Source organism: Antedon bifida, chromosome 4 (genome assembly GCF_963402885.1).
Source record: "Antedon bifida chromosome 4, ecAntBifi1.1, whole genome shotgun sequence".
Classification (NCBI taxonomy): domain Eukaryota; kingdom Metazoa; phylum Echinodermata; class Crinoidea; order Comatulida; family Antedonidae; genus Antedon; species Antedon bifida.
In genome coordinates, this window is record NC_136229.1 from 8,408,988 (window position 1) to 8,425,468 (window position 16,481).

The window sequence follows — 16,481 nt, forward strand, 5'->3', positions numbered from 1 at the left end:
GTATTATATTTTCCATTTCATCTGTCTAATTCATATCTTTCCCGCGTACTGCTTTCCCGTTCAATTTTTACTTTTAATTCGGAACACATTTCCATCATGATGTGATCGCCATAACTTAGAAATGGGATCCGCTACGTGGCGTAGTGTGAGCCACTGGTTGGTTCACACGCCGTAGTCGTACGCTAAACCAGTCTCACGCCACACAATTACACCAATGATATATAAAAATAGTAGCTTTTCTTCACTCTTCCCTGCTTTAACAGAACTTATTTCCCCATTTTTAACAGAATCGAATTAATAATCAAAACATAGATATTCGTCTGAATAAATACATTTTTTAATTTCATTTCTATTCGGACTTATCCATAGAAAACAGTATATAATAATTATATTTAAAAATCCACAAATAAATCTACCCAATCTAATCACATTTACTTCCGTTTTGATAGAAAACTCGATCGATTGTTAAAGTAAATACTGTATTGTATTCCTTACCTACTGGTCATCTATATAGACATTACAGTAGTGATTGCCTTGCCTTCACAATACATTTATTTAAATCTTAGTAGGCTAGTATCTATATTTTCCTAAAAGACTCTAGGCCTATTATTTCACACTTGAACTTAACAGACTGACGCCCATCTTCCTCTCTCTAGGTGTCGAATCCTCTGGACAGAATCGTTCTTATTTTTTTTCAGTACAGTTTGGTTACAGTACACTTTTTAAATATGAAATATGACTACTGTGGATCTTTGAGGTGTATTCAAATTGTTTTAGCTGTTTGTAATTAAAAAAAAAGAAAAATGTTTTACATGACTATGTTTTTTTTCGTATATTAAACTTATTAAAAATTGTTTTACTTTGCTTATTCAAGTGAGCATATTTTATTGTAGTAATAAAAAAACATAACATTTTAATTGGCATACTAATTAAAGGAATGTTTATGTACTGTTTTAGATAGCTGGCCACAAGTAGTCCCTGTCGGAAAGTTGAACTTGAACTTTTCTGTAGGCCAGTGTGAGTCCATACAAGTTTAGGCTTCTGAAAGAGTTAAGCTAGTTGTGTTGATTGTTTCTAAGCAACAATGTAATTGTTAACTCTGGCTTCAGAACTCTGCAGGTGTATTGTGTCCTACTGATTGAACACCTTTCAAAGAATGTGTACATTTCGGAAAGGATACCCGCGACGTGTTTGAATAAAGCAACCCTTATGCCCATCGTAAAATCGCCTGGTTACACATTGCGAAGATTCCGTGCCTTCTGGTTATTATTACCAAAAAATCTAAAGTCGATGTTACGCAAACTCGAACATTAAGACATTTGATTCCTTACTTGCTCAGTTGACTGACGGTGCGTAGCAATGCGACCAATGAGAATTTAAGAAGTGCTAACAACAGCGTGATTCTAAGACGTGAAAACTTAACCCACAACAAATAGTTAGTTGCATACCTTTTATGAGAAGGTGAAAACAACAGCGATCTCACCTAGCGTACATTATTGTAGCAAAACAATGCAATCAGATCTACAGGAATTACTTTACAATTAATCCTTATGGTATGTATACAGTTTTCACTTAATTAATTTGTCGATGTTGAGCTTCGGACAAATTGTTGTATATATTCAATTAGACGTTGATGTTTCGGAATCTTTTGATGATTAATGTTTTAGTAGGCTTACACATGGCTAAGAACGTAATATTTCTGTTATGATATTAGCACTAAAAGAATGTTTACCAAATAGGCCTAAACGTGTAGGTACCTATTTTCACCAAAATGAAATTGAAAATCAATTGACTTATTTTATTATTATATTATAACAAAGCTATATAAAACTAATTATGAGTTGTTAGGGGTAAAGAAGAAGGAATGGGATCGGTCTTTAAAGGTGTTTATGTCTTCGCGCGGCATGTTAGATTGTCTTTTGGTCTCAGCCTTCGCACGCAGATATGGTAGAGAGGTCGTGTGTCGTCTTATACTAACATTATAAAATTATATTTCATATATAGGCTTACAGTACATATACAGTGCGTAGAGTCAATCAACAGCAGGCCTGCATAATTATATTAAGGTGGTTTTTTTTTTATTAGAGAGTGTAGGCATGGAGCTATAAAATTAGTCTAATTTTATAGCTCCATGGTGTAGGTTTTATTTATTGAGGAAAAAAATATTTTTAATTTCCTTATACCCTATAATTATTATGACATTACATCATACTGAGCTTCCTAATTTGTTTCATTTTCTTTGAAATAATTACCAGCTCGCTTCCGCTCTGGTATGTTTACATAAAGGATACATCGACTATTTAAAAAAGCAACCAAAGTGCAGTTCAAGTTCAAAGTAGTAGGAGTATTTTTTCATGATACTTGGCCCGAATTTTACTGTACTTGACAACTAGGATCTATTAGGAAAAAATAATTAATATTTAGCCCTACTTGTCAATGTCACAGTTTGTTGTGGATTTACTAATAATTAGGCCCTATTGTAAACTTAAATTAATACACGTAATAAATAGTAATTAGGCCTACACTGCTATCTTCACAATTAGTTTAAATGCCATTTTTAATCAATCATTTTAGTTTAAATAAAACATTTATTTTTAATGAGGTAATTGCGGTGTAGCTAATTATATTATTATTAATTACGGTACTCATTATTCGTGTTGTGTACTAAATGCCATTGGAAATAGAAACAGAATTTGCTCACTGTTTTATTAATTCGTTTTACTGATTATTCACTTATACCAGTGTTCGTCAGTGCAATAGTGCAATTATTAAAATTGTTTTGTGTTTGGCAGACTTCTGTCGTGAACGACAATGTCAATTAGTCTTACATTCATCTGAATGATGACTAAGCCAGGACTGTTAGCATCTTTGGCTGGTCCTAACATTGATCAAGGGCTTCTCTCGTCCAGTGCCCACCTTTAACCAGAGGAGAGGCATAAGCCAATACGTCTGAGGCAGATAATAGATACAGGGGCTGCCATAAGAGTCAGCAGTGCTGATTTCAAATGCCTAACTGGACCCCAGCTCCATACAGCACCCGATATTCCCAAAGTTACTTAACTTCGGTGATTAATATTAAATAAATTGACTCGCTACAGGATCATATAGTACTGTACTTATCGTTATCTTACTTGCATCAATAAAGCATGCAAAGGACGTGTCTTTTTTACATTACTTTCTGTTCTCAACAATCGATGAAGGGTAATTTTTCGATTTCGATTACTTCCTTATAAGATCCTGTATCAGACTGAATAAGAAGTTCGAGTGTTAGATTACCTTGGGTCAATCATCAATAATTGAACTCTATAACAAAGGATGTCGGTATGGTAATGTTTACTCGAATGATGAGACTAAGATTGTCTTTCGTTTCATTATTAATTACCTTTACGCCTCATAAACTCGTCCTTCATATCCGGCACTATTCTTATGAACACTGTAATTTCTCTTTAGGTTTAATAATGGAAAATTATCTTGTCTTAATGGTCAAATTATTTCCAAATATATATTTTTTTAAATACCGGGATTATGTAATGTTGACTACAGTAGGTTTCGTATTTAAGTTTATGTTTAAAATTTTATAACTTTACGTATGCGGGCTAGGAGGATCATGTAAAACGTTATTAAGAGACAGAATAAATAATTTAGTATACAATTATTTTAGAAAAGGTATTGTGTCTATATATTAAGATTGCTTTATCCAACTAGATAACTTTACATCTAATTTTCACCAGATTATGCAGCTGTCAATAGATAGATTCTAACTGATTATCGCAAGTATTTAACACTGATAGACTCGTTTTTAGATTAATGCGTCAGTCAGTTAGTCAGTCTATCTAGTGACAGTTGCAGAATCGGATGTAATGTTTCAAGTTTATGTAACTATATTCTTCGTTTTATAATGATTCAGTTTAGCTAAAGACATCGACAGAAATGGGAGGAAAATATTCGAAAACGGTCGCGGTCAGTCCTAAGTCACAAAAGAAAACGACTACATTCAGTGACGATGATTTCAACGACCCGACATTCTTCCTTGGTCAGGCGATCCCTGAAAACTACCAAGAAATCGACGATCTCAATATGTTCAAAGATTCCTCAAGGAGTTCGTTGCGTTCTGAAGTGTCTGCAGTCAGCTGGTTCAGTGATAACAGTTCTATTATGGACATCAATTATACAGACTACGTTTACCCATTCGAAAATATTGTATTTGAAGGTGGAGGAAATAAAGGCATCGCTTACGCAGGTGCTATACGGGTTAGTTTTGTCGCCACTAGAACGACGTGATATTCTTTTGAAATTGTGCTACATTGAACTCTTTTAAAACCCAACCTTTTTTCCAACTTACTTTTTCATTAACAATTTGTCTCTTTTCTGTTTTACATTTTTATACAGCACATTTTGAGAGCCATTATCATTATTTATTCATGAATTCAAAGTTCGCATTTATTAAAATAAAAACATTTTCGCATTGTGTAAAGTCTTAAATTAGTTTTTTTTTGTGAGAACTACCTACATTGTTCGGTCATTTCTTTTCATTTCTGTATCGGACATTCTAATAATAATATTCATAAATTTCGAAATTCACAATACACTTTATCAAGCAAACAACTAAATTTTAATTTATTTAAATACTAGATTTATTAGTACATTTTTGCTCAATCTTTATTACGTATTGTTAAGAGTAAATATCTCAATATATTTACAAAGGTTCTAGAAGAAGTGGGCATATGGCAGAACATTAGACGGTTAGCTGGAGCTAGCGCTGGAGCCATGACTGCAGCTCTACTTGCTGTCGGCTTCTCGTCTAAAGAAATTGAAAATTTTCTACGACTGGACCTACGCAAGATATTTCTTGGTAATATGATAACATTTTTTAACAAACTAGAATTTAATTCAATGATAATTAATGTATTTCGGTTAACTTTATTGGTAGAATTGGGTCAATAAAAATCATTAGCCGATTTTTGGTACCGTCTATAATAGTGTATATTATAACGTGGCCAATTCTATAATACAGTGTTACATATTATGTATCACATGTGAGGTCTGTATCATAACTCTAACCAATGCATGCTACGTGTGATAAATGTGCCACTGTACTTAATAATTTGTCATAATACTGGACAGATAATGCCATATTTGGAATTACAGTTACAGAGAATCTGATGGAAATTATAAGAGCTTTAGTAAAGACTAATAATTCAATTCAATTCAAAATTCTTGAATCATCACACACGGGGCAATTCAAATAAAATGGTCTGGATTAAAATGATCTTACAAAAATATACAAAATATCACAAACACAGTACAATATAACAAGAGTCAATAATATTCCAAATTATTAATTAATTTATTTTATTTTTTACAGTAGAACAACATTTTTAGACTAATCAAATTTCATTATTATTTTAAAACCATGTACTGTACATTTTAAAGAAGAACATTTATAATCTCTAAAATTACATTTATTCAATCATTTTCTTGGATTTATAACTTAAACTGTAGTTACAATTGATAAACAATATTGGACGAACACGCAGAAAAAAACTATAGTTACACTATAAATAAGTAGTATTGTACAGTATTATTTTTCATTTCTTAGATGCTCGCTGTGGTGTCTTCAGCTTATTGCCCAACTTGAACCGTTATTACGGTTGGCATCCAGGTAAGAGATTGTTCAACTGGTTTGGAGATCAACTTTACGAAGTTACACAGAACAGAGATATCACATTTTTGGAGGTATATGTTACATTTCTAACAGAAAATAGTCTACGATATGCACAATATGTTAAATTCCTATACATATACCTACGCCTAAAACATTTCTGAATCCATCATTGATTATAATATATTAAATACATTGATCAAAATTGAAAATTCTATAATTAAGCCAATTAAGAATGCAAAATGGAGTTTTTTAAAGTTGGTATATTGTTTCTGAATTTTGCAGTTTATTATAATTCTCCCCATGTATTTCTACTTGCTTGCTCTTTCATTTTTGTTTTGTCTGATATATGTCAGATGTCAAAGTTTGGATTTCAACACGGTTTAGAATACACTTTTGAGTTATTTTGGTTACACACATCCACTACAAAAATAGTATACAATCAATATTTGAAATTATTAGGCTTAACGCTATTCAAACTAATTCTAAAATGTGTATCAATTTTTGAGATTCCTATTTATTTACAGATTTTATTAATTTTCAATAATCATAAATGATTTCATTCACACTGTTTTTCGTAAAAGTGGCACCATATCCACACGAAAAAGATATAGTAGGCTCACATAAGATGCTTTACATTAAACAAGTCTTTGAGATCATATCAATTGTAAATAGGTAAATAGTTGAAAAAAAACCCCGATATCTTCTTTAAAACATATATGCGCAGTGGCTAAGAACTTTTCTATTTGTTGAATGTACGTTTCAGCTTTATATAAAGTTTGGTAAGGAGCTCTGTATTGTTGTTACTAACATCAATCGAATGGATGTCGAATATTGTCACGTAAAAACAACTCCTAATCTACCAATCAGGATTGCTGTAAGAATGTCTATGGCCATACCAGGTAAGTTAGATTATTTGGCCTAAATAAAATGTTTAAATCTACTCATTTTACAGTCCAGTTACAATAACCATATCACCGAATTCCTGACACGTGCTGTCAAGATGCTCGTAGCAATTGTCATCGTCATCAAACTCTTCGGACACATCTGTAGCATTGTCATCGTTCAGTTGCATTTCATGAGCACTCGGTTTTGGAGGAAAGTTAGTCCATTTTTGAATTCGAGGCACTTGATAGTGTGGCTCTTCCTCCCATGGTTCGTTAGCAATTTCTGACATGAGCCCTGGATTGGTGTTTACATAAAGTTGTGGACAATCGCTCACCGTCGCCGCGTCAATTATTTGCTCATGGTGCTGATTTACCACGCTGGTCGTTGTATGAACGGCAGCTGTATCGTCTTCTGCAAAGAATGTTTGAACACCATTTCTTTGCCTGTCGTTAAGGAAGCGAACACTGGCTGCGTTTTGCTGTAGCCCAAGATTCTTGTACTTTGATCCACTAATAAATCCATACACAGACGCCCTAAAGCTACTTGTACGGGCACTCTTTGATGAGTTTCTCCTGGGTATATTTCCTGTAGTCTCGTCCGGGTCTGTTGTCTTACAGCACTTTCTCTTATATAAGTAGTAGACGATTACAATTGTTAGACTTAAAAACACAAATGCACCTATACCTAGAAATATGTATTCTATGGTATCAAAGGAAATTTCATCAACATCATTTTTGTCGGTGCTTTCAATATATATCCTGGTTGACATCAATGTAGACTTTTCAGAAGTGGAAGAGCCCTTACTGTTTATTTCAGTCCATATACCTGTGACGTTATTGATATTAGTCAGTTCACCAACTGTGGTACTAGATTCCATTATTAAGGTAATTACAATGTATTCCAACGAAGTCTTGTAAATAAGTTGGACCACAATTCAGTGGTCATTGTTCGAGAATGCTAATATATAAACGTTTACAGTTTGTTTTCAACCTTCTTACGAAGTTCCTTATTTGTCGAAGCGCCTACTTAATGAAGCTATCCTATCTATTGTAGGTCCTATCTGTTGAAGCTTATATCTATTGTAGTTCCTATCTGTTGAAGCTTCTATCTGTTGAAAATCCTATCTTCTATCGCCCCTATATTTTAAAGCTCCTACTGCTTAAGTTTTTTGGCTGGAACTCCTATCTGCTGGAACTACTATTTGCTAAATTGGAGCTCCTATCTTCTGGAGCTCCTATCTGCTGTAGCTTCTATCTGCCTGAAGCTCATAATATGCTAAAGCTCATATTTTCTGAAGCTCCTATCTGCTGAGTCTCATCTTCTGGAGCGCCTTATCTGCTGAAGCTCATGTCTTATTTGCTTGTCTTTGTACTGAATTATGTCCAACGTATGTGTTTGAAACAAGTTACAATTACAGTGGATGAATTGTTGGTTTCAATTTCTATTAATTATGTATTCTTCGAATGTAGATCCGCGAAACCGAAACATACATAATGGTTTCTTTTAAATAATGATCATTTCCTGTTTACTGTAACAAAATAGTCGCGTAGCTTATAATTTGCTTGAAGAAAAGTTTTGATAATTCCCAATATTCACAACGTATAGAATTCAGTAAAGAAATATCTCCAGTAATGTGTACAGAGTGAAAGGAAAAAATCGGTTCTACCTTGTACCAGTATTGTTGAATATTTCTTAAAACTGATTTGGATGTTGTGCTTAATTACTTATTACACCTAAACCATGGAAGCTTAAAGTGGCACCTAATGTTTACATTCATATATGATTGTCTTTAATAACATCTTAACACATGGATGATGGCACTTTAGGCTTCTACATTAATAAAATTAATTTTAAATAATTAATTATTATATTTTCTTGTAGGTTTATTTGGTTCCGTAAAATATTTCAACTATGGAACAACTGATATTTACGTAGATGGCGGTTTACTCTGCAACTATCCAGTCCACTGTTTCGACGGTAAAAAAGTTTGTTTAACAATGATAATATAGAGTTTGTCGATATATTATTATAATATGTAACTACATGTATAATGTATAAACAATTGAGTGTGATTTGTGTATATGGAAAGGGAGAGAGAATGATGTTTTTATTAGTACGTGTACGATGTTTAGAGCAGAAAGAAGATGGTTATTTTACACTAGGACTATTTAGATGGAATAACAAGATGATGATAAATAGTGACTCTAAATGTTCACCACGACGATGAAGGTAAAGACGACGCCGACTGACAATGGAAAGAGAATTATAACAATGATGATATACTAATGATAACAGTAGATTAAAATGGAATGTTGATGACAATGAAGATAAATATGAGGACGAAAAATAACGATTATCAGAATCATTTTTGACTTCTCCTGATTTGACATTTTTTAGGCTGGTGGTTATCGCTGAATGAACAGGACAGCTTTTTACGGCGGTTACAACCTCTAGAAGACATAGGTCGTCTTTGGGGCAAGAAAGAACGTTTTGGGACGCCTACAAATAAAACCATTGGTTTACTGTTGGTAAGTGATATATCTACATTATTGTTGCTATTGTGACGATGACATGCGGTGACACAGTTAGTTCTGCGTAAAACGAAACCGGTTTATGTCATAATGTGCAATTGAAAATAAATACATATTGATCGATATCTCATGACGTTTAGCGGCACCAATTGCTTGTTTCAATTATTGTTGTAATTAATATATTTTTTTCGGTTTCAATAGTATGCTAGTGATGAGTCAGATCTTATGATGTCCAAGCTAAATCGTCGTGTTGGAATCGGCGACCCACCCGATCGTCCTGACACTAAGTTGTCTAGGTAAGAGTAACTGCTCATCGCAAAATGTCACCAAATTTTTGGTCCATTTAAGAAATTGGAGTTTTGATCGGCATGCTTCCTGTACTCTCGACAAATTGTGAAAATCATAAAACCATTTATGAGGTCATAATCATCAATGTAATCAATCAATGGATACTTCAACTTCCATTTCATTTGGAATCTTACTACTGCTCAAATTGTTCCCTGTTCCTCCTGCTCTTCTATGCTTTGTTACAGCTCAAAACAAGTTTCTGTCTGCTACTAAAATGCCTACCCTATATATCTATTTTCTATACAGTACCGGATTTATTACTGACCATATCTGTCATTTATCGCTCTTACATCCCAACTTACTATATTCGCCCCTGTACAAACTGCCAAATAGAGACAGACAATAATGATAATAATATTGAGAGAATTCACGTTCTTTATCACAACAACACACTTATACCAATTTTCTTATTTAAGTTAAATTATTTGTGGCGTATATGCGTATTATTCTAAGAGTTTGGCTCTGTTTTATGTGTAGGGAAAGGGCTGAAACCAAATGCCAGAAGTTAACGGCGAGTCGAGAGCACGCTGTCATTACAGAAGCCATGTCCATGTTTATGAAGGTGCTGGCTGAAAACGATATTACTGACTCTCACACTGTGTCCAAAGAAGAACTTGCAATCGCATTTAATAAGGTATATTATATTGCGATGTATTTGTAGAACAATGGAAAAATTGACTCATAAATAGTCGCTATTTATTTGTGGAAATTCGTTTTTGTTTCATTTTTTAATGTATGTTCGAATGATATGGATTGCAATATTTATGGTGTGTGAATACATCCTAAGAATTTCAAAAACTTAAGCACCACAATATAAAAATTCGTTACCGCTTTAGCCATACAAATCGTATATCCGTGCATTTGTTTTATTTTGTTTTTGACTATTATAGGTTGGAGACCAGTTCACTGAAGCCCATGCGAAGAAACTGTTTGGAAAAAATTACAAATTACAAGATGTGTTCGATAGTTTAGATACCAACAAGGATGGAAAGGTAGAAATAATATTCTTTAAAATATAAATATATTATAAATATCACACAGTAAGTATAATCTGTCATAAGAAAACTATAATACTTATAGTCGTCATCTTAATCGCTAAAAAATGTCTTCATCTGTTAATGGCGATGTTAACGAACAGAACATTTCTATTTTTCATTTATTTGTAGATTAACTTCCAGGAGTTGATGGCATTTATCGAGAGGCGAGGTATCGGTGTTCAATCTCACTTCCTTGGTTACAATCGACGGAACGTTACAAACTTTAGAGAGTTCTTGGGAACAGTTCAGGAATCATTACTTGTTAATGTCAAACGTGTATTTGTTGAAGTACGTCCCTCTTCTTATCTTTTTTTGTATTCTTTTAGAAAGTGATTAATAGTCATCAAAATTTTAAGCCCATATCTCTTTAACGAAAGTCATATCTCCTTAACAGTTTTGACAGTGCGAATAGTATTCAAATTAACATTATGACGTACTGTATTAGGTATTTATGGCATCATACAGGTAGTTATGACGCCATAATGTAGATATGGCGTCATGTATTATTTGAAAAAAGTTAATTTTGAATTTCCTACATACATTACAGAATCATCTATATATAAATTTACGTAAAGGCAAAATTCGGTAAATCGCGCCTTACTTTTAGAATTTGTACTCGATGGTATATAAAGTTGGTTCGTACTTTCGGTACTGATTTTAACCACCTGATGTAACCCTGTTTACTAATTAAATTAAGTTAGATAATTAGTTATTAACGAATTTAGGTTCAACGATTTGCCACAAATAGGGGTGTTTTCCGATCGTGGTGTACACTGTCTAATGGATGTCCATCTTGAAAAATACCTGCCACAAAAATGCGAGGAGGCATTTTCCTATCTCTTCCTACGATAATTGTTTTTAATAGCTGAAAACCGGTTGAACAGCTATAGTACAGCATCATAATGTTTAAGACAGGCCGATTTTCTTAAAAAAATACTATTTTGATTTAATATACGATTATACAAATGTATTGATTTGCGATGAATGAAACATCCCAATCTCTCAGTCTGAGTTTGGTTTTTTAACACAAGTAGGTAAATTTATGAGCCCTTGGTTTAACACATACGGTAGGTAAATATATGGGCCCTTTGAGAATAAACTTGCAATACTTTGACAATACTGTAAATACCTATTAACTATTGTTGGTCCTCATTTGAATCGAACATTTTTTACTGTGAATGTTCGTACTGTTAGATGTAATATAAAAATATATACAAATAAACTTTATTACTGAGATTGTGGATAGGCTCAGATACTGTTAGATATATAAACACATTATTATATACAAATAAACTTTATACTGACAGTTCCTTATCAACGTTTGTATTAATTAATAATTACCAAAAATATAAACGTCGTAGTGGTGTATCGTGACATGTACTTTAATATTTCAATCGATTATGACAGTGACAGTTTTAACAAAGTATTAAATCGCAAATGTTTTACTGTATTTAGAGGTATATTATTTATAGGCCTATAAAACATGAAAACAATATTTCGTTACTGAGTGGATAAAGAATATATTTAAAAATTGTTCCTCTTTGTACCTATCCGCTTTCCCATCCCTCAACCCTAATATTACATACAAAACACAAATTGGGTTTCTTTAAATGAGTCCAAATCAAAAATTTGGACTCATTTTGTGATAAGTTTCTCCTTCGGAAGTAATTCCCAGGGTGCTAATTTTAGTTGACTACATAAATCATGTCTATTTATTCGTTTCTGTAAACGACAATGTATTATAGTCCTGTGGTACGTACATTTGAAATCGCCAGTTTTGTTGCGCTGAAATTACTGTGTATTCGAGAACCATCTGTGGGCACGACCTAGATGGTCATCATAATTATTTAACTGTTTTGTATTTGTTGTCATGTTTTGCACTGCATATGTTTGGTCCTCCAAGCTGTGACCTGGGATGTGTGTTACATTCTTTTTTATTTGAAATAAAGGCCCGAATAAAGCTTCTTTTACCACATGACAGAGTTTTTAAGTTGATGGAAGTGAGAAAAGTCTCAAAATTTGGTTAATTCCAATCTAAATAGGCCTAGATACTGTAATAAGTACGATATCTTGAAGTAACTTTATACTTATTCTTTTTTTCCATGGTAATATGAAGAAAGATGATATCGAACGAACCATTGGGATTGATACAGTATACTTGAATACAACTGATTTTAACATGGAAACCGCAGACAAAGATTTTCTTGTTGCGGTATGTATTTCTTATTTCTGCTCAGTAAAATGCTAACTCACGGCTATGTATAATAATCAATAGAACAGCACCTCCCATGCATCCGATGTGACTCGCGTGTATAGAAGTTTAATCCAGAAAATGTCACTTATAATCGAGTAGGCCTATAACAATATTGTAGGGCACCGTGTTAAAACAAATAATAGGCTTAATTAGTATATTATCTTATTGAGGTATCCGAAGCCCTGACAATGTGGCCAAAAGGTAGGTAGGTTTTATCGTCTTCGAACTTAACTGGAAACTGCGGAGATTCTTATTAAGGCCTCTACGGACACACGACAGTCAGCAGTGCAGAGATGATTCCCTCTTTCATAACACAGATAGGTATTGAAATCATACTGCTGTTCACTTATCATTACACCATCCCTCTCTATAATTTCCGGCACTCTCTAAATATCCAGCACCCGAGGCCCCAGGGTGTCAATGCAGTATGGAGTGGGTTTAAGGGGTGATATATTAATAATGTTTATTAGAATAGAATAATCTATCTGTGATGATTGCACGGCGTAGTTATTTAAAAATGTTACAACAACAATTAAGTTTACATATAATTCCTGCATTCTTTATATACAGCAAGGAGCAAGAGCTACAAGATCATTCCTTCGTCACTGGGTTCGCGATAATAATCCAATCCGCCACGGAGAACCAGACGACAAAGAGGATATTTTGTTAGGCCTACAACCGCCAAAAAAGACACCACCAGAGCCTAAATATAAAGTTAAAGAGAATTAACCGAGAAAACGAATAAGTTACCAATAACGAAAAAGAATAGGCCTGTGACAAAAAAACAAATAAAAACAATATAACAGGACTAGAATACTATGGTGTTTAATAAATAAATGCAGTAAATTTCTTCATGTTTGAACCAATTAGTATTAATGTAATGTAATTTTAAATAAATGTAATTACAGTGAATCAGTGTTGTTTTACTTTGCAATCGAGCCTAATGTGTTGATACCGTTCCCCATACTGGAGACCCTCTAAATTATAATAACACGGGCCGCCGTCTGACACATTACATAATATAATGTTTTGTCCCTATGGACTATGGTTTTTCTATTCTCCATAAAAAAATCAAAGTAACAAAATACTTACATACAAGATTTTATGTTGTGAATGTATATATTTAGTCCGCCTATTTTCAGCCCGGTCTGTCTCATGGCACAGTTTATCATATGACGCAAACACAATTTAGAAGGGAGTTTAATGTTGAAGGGTGAGGGTCAAATATATTGGTCACAATCCACAAAAACGATCCATAGCCGGCCGGATGTGAATGGCCGAACCCTGACAGCGACTTTGATATTTTTAGATATATCCACGTTTTCTTCCATTTTTGTACAATTTTTTAATAGGGTTCTTGAAAGAAATTGGTTCAGTGCACAAAAATATTTCTTTGTCCTCGGCTGCAAAATAGCCATTCTCTAAAATGTATTATTGTAGAATATATATATATATATTGTGTGCGAGTATGTTTCAGCATCGACAACCATTAGACAGTGTGTACCACGCGTTATGAAACACCTCTATTCGGGGCAAATTGTTAAATAAACTAAATTAGTTTTGGCGTCAATAATTAACTAAACTAAACTAAACCTAATTAGTTTACTGGTTTTCATTAGGTGTTAAACATCAGTACCGAAAGATGTACCAACTTTCTTTACCATTGTGAAGATTTTAGAACTTACGCGCGATTTACCGAATTTTGCCCTTATCTTTTCGTATGTTAGGCCTAGTACACTGTGCTTAGGTGGACCCAATTTGGCACCAGTGGAGCACAGTGATATAAAATATAAGTAAAGTCACTAAAAAATGTAAAATATTTTCGTATTTCAATACACTGTGCTCCAGTGGACCCAATTTGACACCGGTCACAGTCACTCAAATTTAATACTTTTTGTATGTTAATACACTGTGCTCAAATGGATCAACCCAATTTGGCTCCAGTGGAATACAGTGATAAAAAAAAAGAAATTAAGTCAATAAATCTTACTATATTTTCGCATTTTAATACACTGTACTAAAGTGGACCCAATTTGGCACCAGGGAAGCATAGTGATATAAAATAGAAACAAGTCACTAAATGTTAATACCTTTTCGTATGTTAATACACTGTGCTCAAGTGAATCCAATTTGACGCCAGTGGTCCACAGTGTTATAAAATAGAAATATTAATGTCGTTTCGTATGTTATTACACCGTGCAGCTCAAATGGACCGTACCCAGTGGAGCACAGTACAATAGTCAAAAACATTGAGAAGAAACTTCACGAATTCAAAAATATTTCAAACTTGGTATATATGTTCAATATCGGTAACTACATCCGTATAATGCAAAAGTTTCAAGCCATGATTTTAATAACTTTCACTTGTCTGAGATAAATGAGAGAACAACTGTTAGTGTTACAGTCCCGACACATTTTTAAAAACTTTAATAATGATTTTGACCTAAAAAAAACACCAATGGTTTAGGAATTCGATTTTTCCCCTGTAAATTGAGCAACTTATATTAAACACATACCAAGTTTTAAATATTTTTTTAATTTGAGAAGTAATTTTTGTAATTCAAACGAAATTATCTTTTCATATTTTAATACACTGTCCAATTTGGCGATGTAGTGAATTTATAGAGTTGGTTCCAAACGTAATGCGTTCTCTGGCGTATTTAAATCCACGCTACGTACACTGACTGCCAAAATGATTCCACATACAAAAAGTATACTGTATTCAACTAAACTTTTATTTCTTGTAACTCAGTATTAATACAACTTTCTATCAGTCTAGACCTTTCTTCTCTATACTCTATACGTCTTTCTACTATCATATTCTTTTCTCTTCTCCTTGAATCAGTGTGGCCAGCGATCAAAATAAAATTATGCTAGGTGGCAGCACAAAATTATGCCAGATTATGCCAGATACAATTAACAGTATATAAGAGGGCGGTGTATGTGTATGTTTTATGTACCACAAAGGTGGGAAGCAAAAAAAAAATTTAAAAAAATAAAAAGGTCTTCGGGTTTTCGGCCAAATTATGCTAGATTGTGTACAAACTATGCCAGATTTTTTTGCAATTATGCCAGATAATATGCTAAATCGTGGTGAATATGCTGTAGATTTAAATTTTTCAAATTATGCCAGATTATGCCAGATTTTCTAAAATTATGCCCAGCATAAATGCCAGATGGGTCAAAATTATGCCAGACGGCATAATTATGCCAGATTTGGCCACTATGCCTTGAATATCTATAACATTTTACTACTTATACTGCACATGCAAATTAGGGGCTTCAGAGGAGGATCAAATGTTGCCTCCAAAAGTTTCCCACCAAAATTATACAATTCTGATGGCTCATAAATTAAGCAGACCTAGTCTAAAGCATCCTTTATCTAACCACAGGAAATCAGATACATAATATTATGACATTCCCCTTCTTGGGAAAAAGATTGTGTCAATCTTTCCAAAAAATGTAACATTTAAAACCATTTTACTTTTAACTATTTATGTCTGTGAAGTTGGTTACTAGTTCCTAGTTCCTAGTTCCTTATTCAAATTCAATTAAAGGGACATTCACAAATATTTAAAAAAAAACAGATTTTAATACGTAATAACTGTCTAATTGAGTTGATATTGCACCAACATGTTAGCCTTGACCTTCTCTACTTCTTCCGGTCAAAGTTTAATAACATTTTATGCATTTACGCCCTCTACGGCGAATAAGTAACTAGCTTTTACGAACGTTATAACACTTGACCTGCTTAATTTTTT

General features: G+C 33.4%; 1 protein-coding gene across 1 annotated transcript; it reads left to right on the forward strand.

The window, feature by feature from the left end:
* The first annotated feature begins 1,141 nt into the window (after window positions 1-1,141).
* LOC144841474 (uncharacterized) lies at window positions 1,142-13,596 on the forward strand. The gene is made up of 13 exons (XM_078697809.1): window positions 1,142-1,553; window positions 3,908-4,251; window positions 4,705-4,852; window positions 5,600-5,736; window positions 6,429-6,564; window positions 8,432-8,527; window positions 8,948-9,078; window positions 9,283-9,377; window positions 9,907-10,063; window positions 10,320-10,421; window positions 10,596-10,754; window positions 12,583-12,678; window positions 13,291-13,596. Exons 2-13 carry the CDS (start codon window positions 3,931-3,933, stop codon window positions 13,447-13,449), a joined length of 1,737 nt encoding a protein of 578 aa, XP_078553935.1. The 5' UTR covers window positions 1,142-1,553; window positions 3,908-3,930; the 3' UTR covers window positions 13,450-13,596.
* Window positions 13,597-16,481: the final 2,885 nt, after the last annotated feature.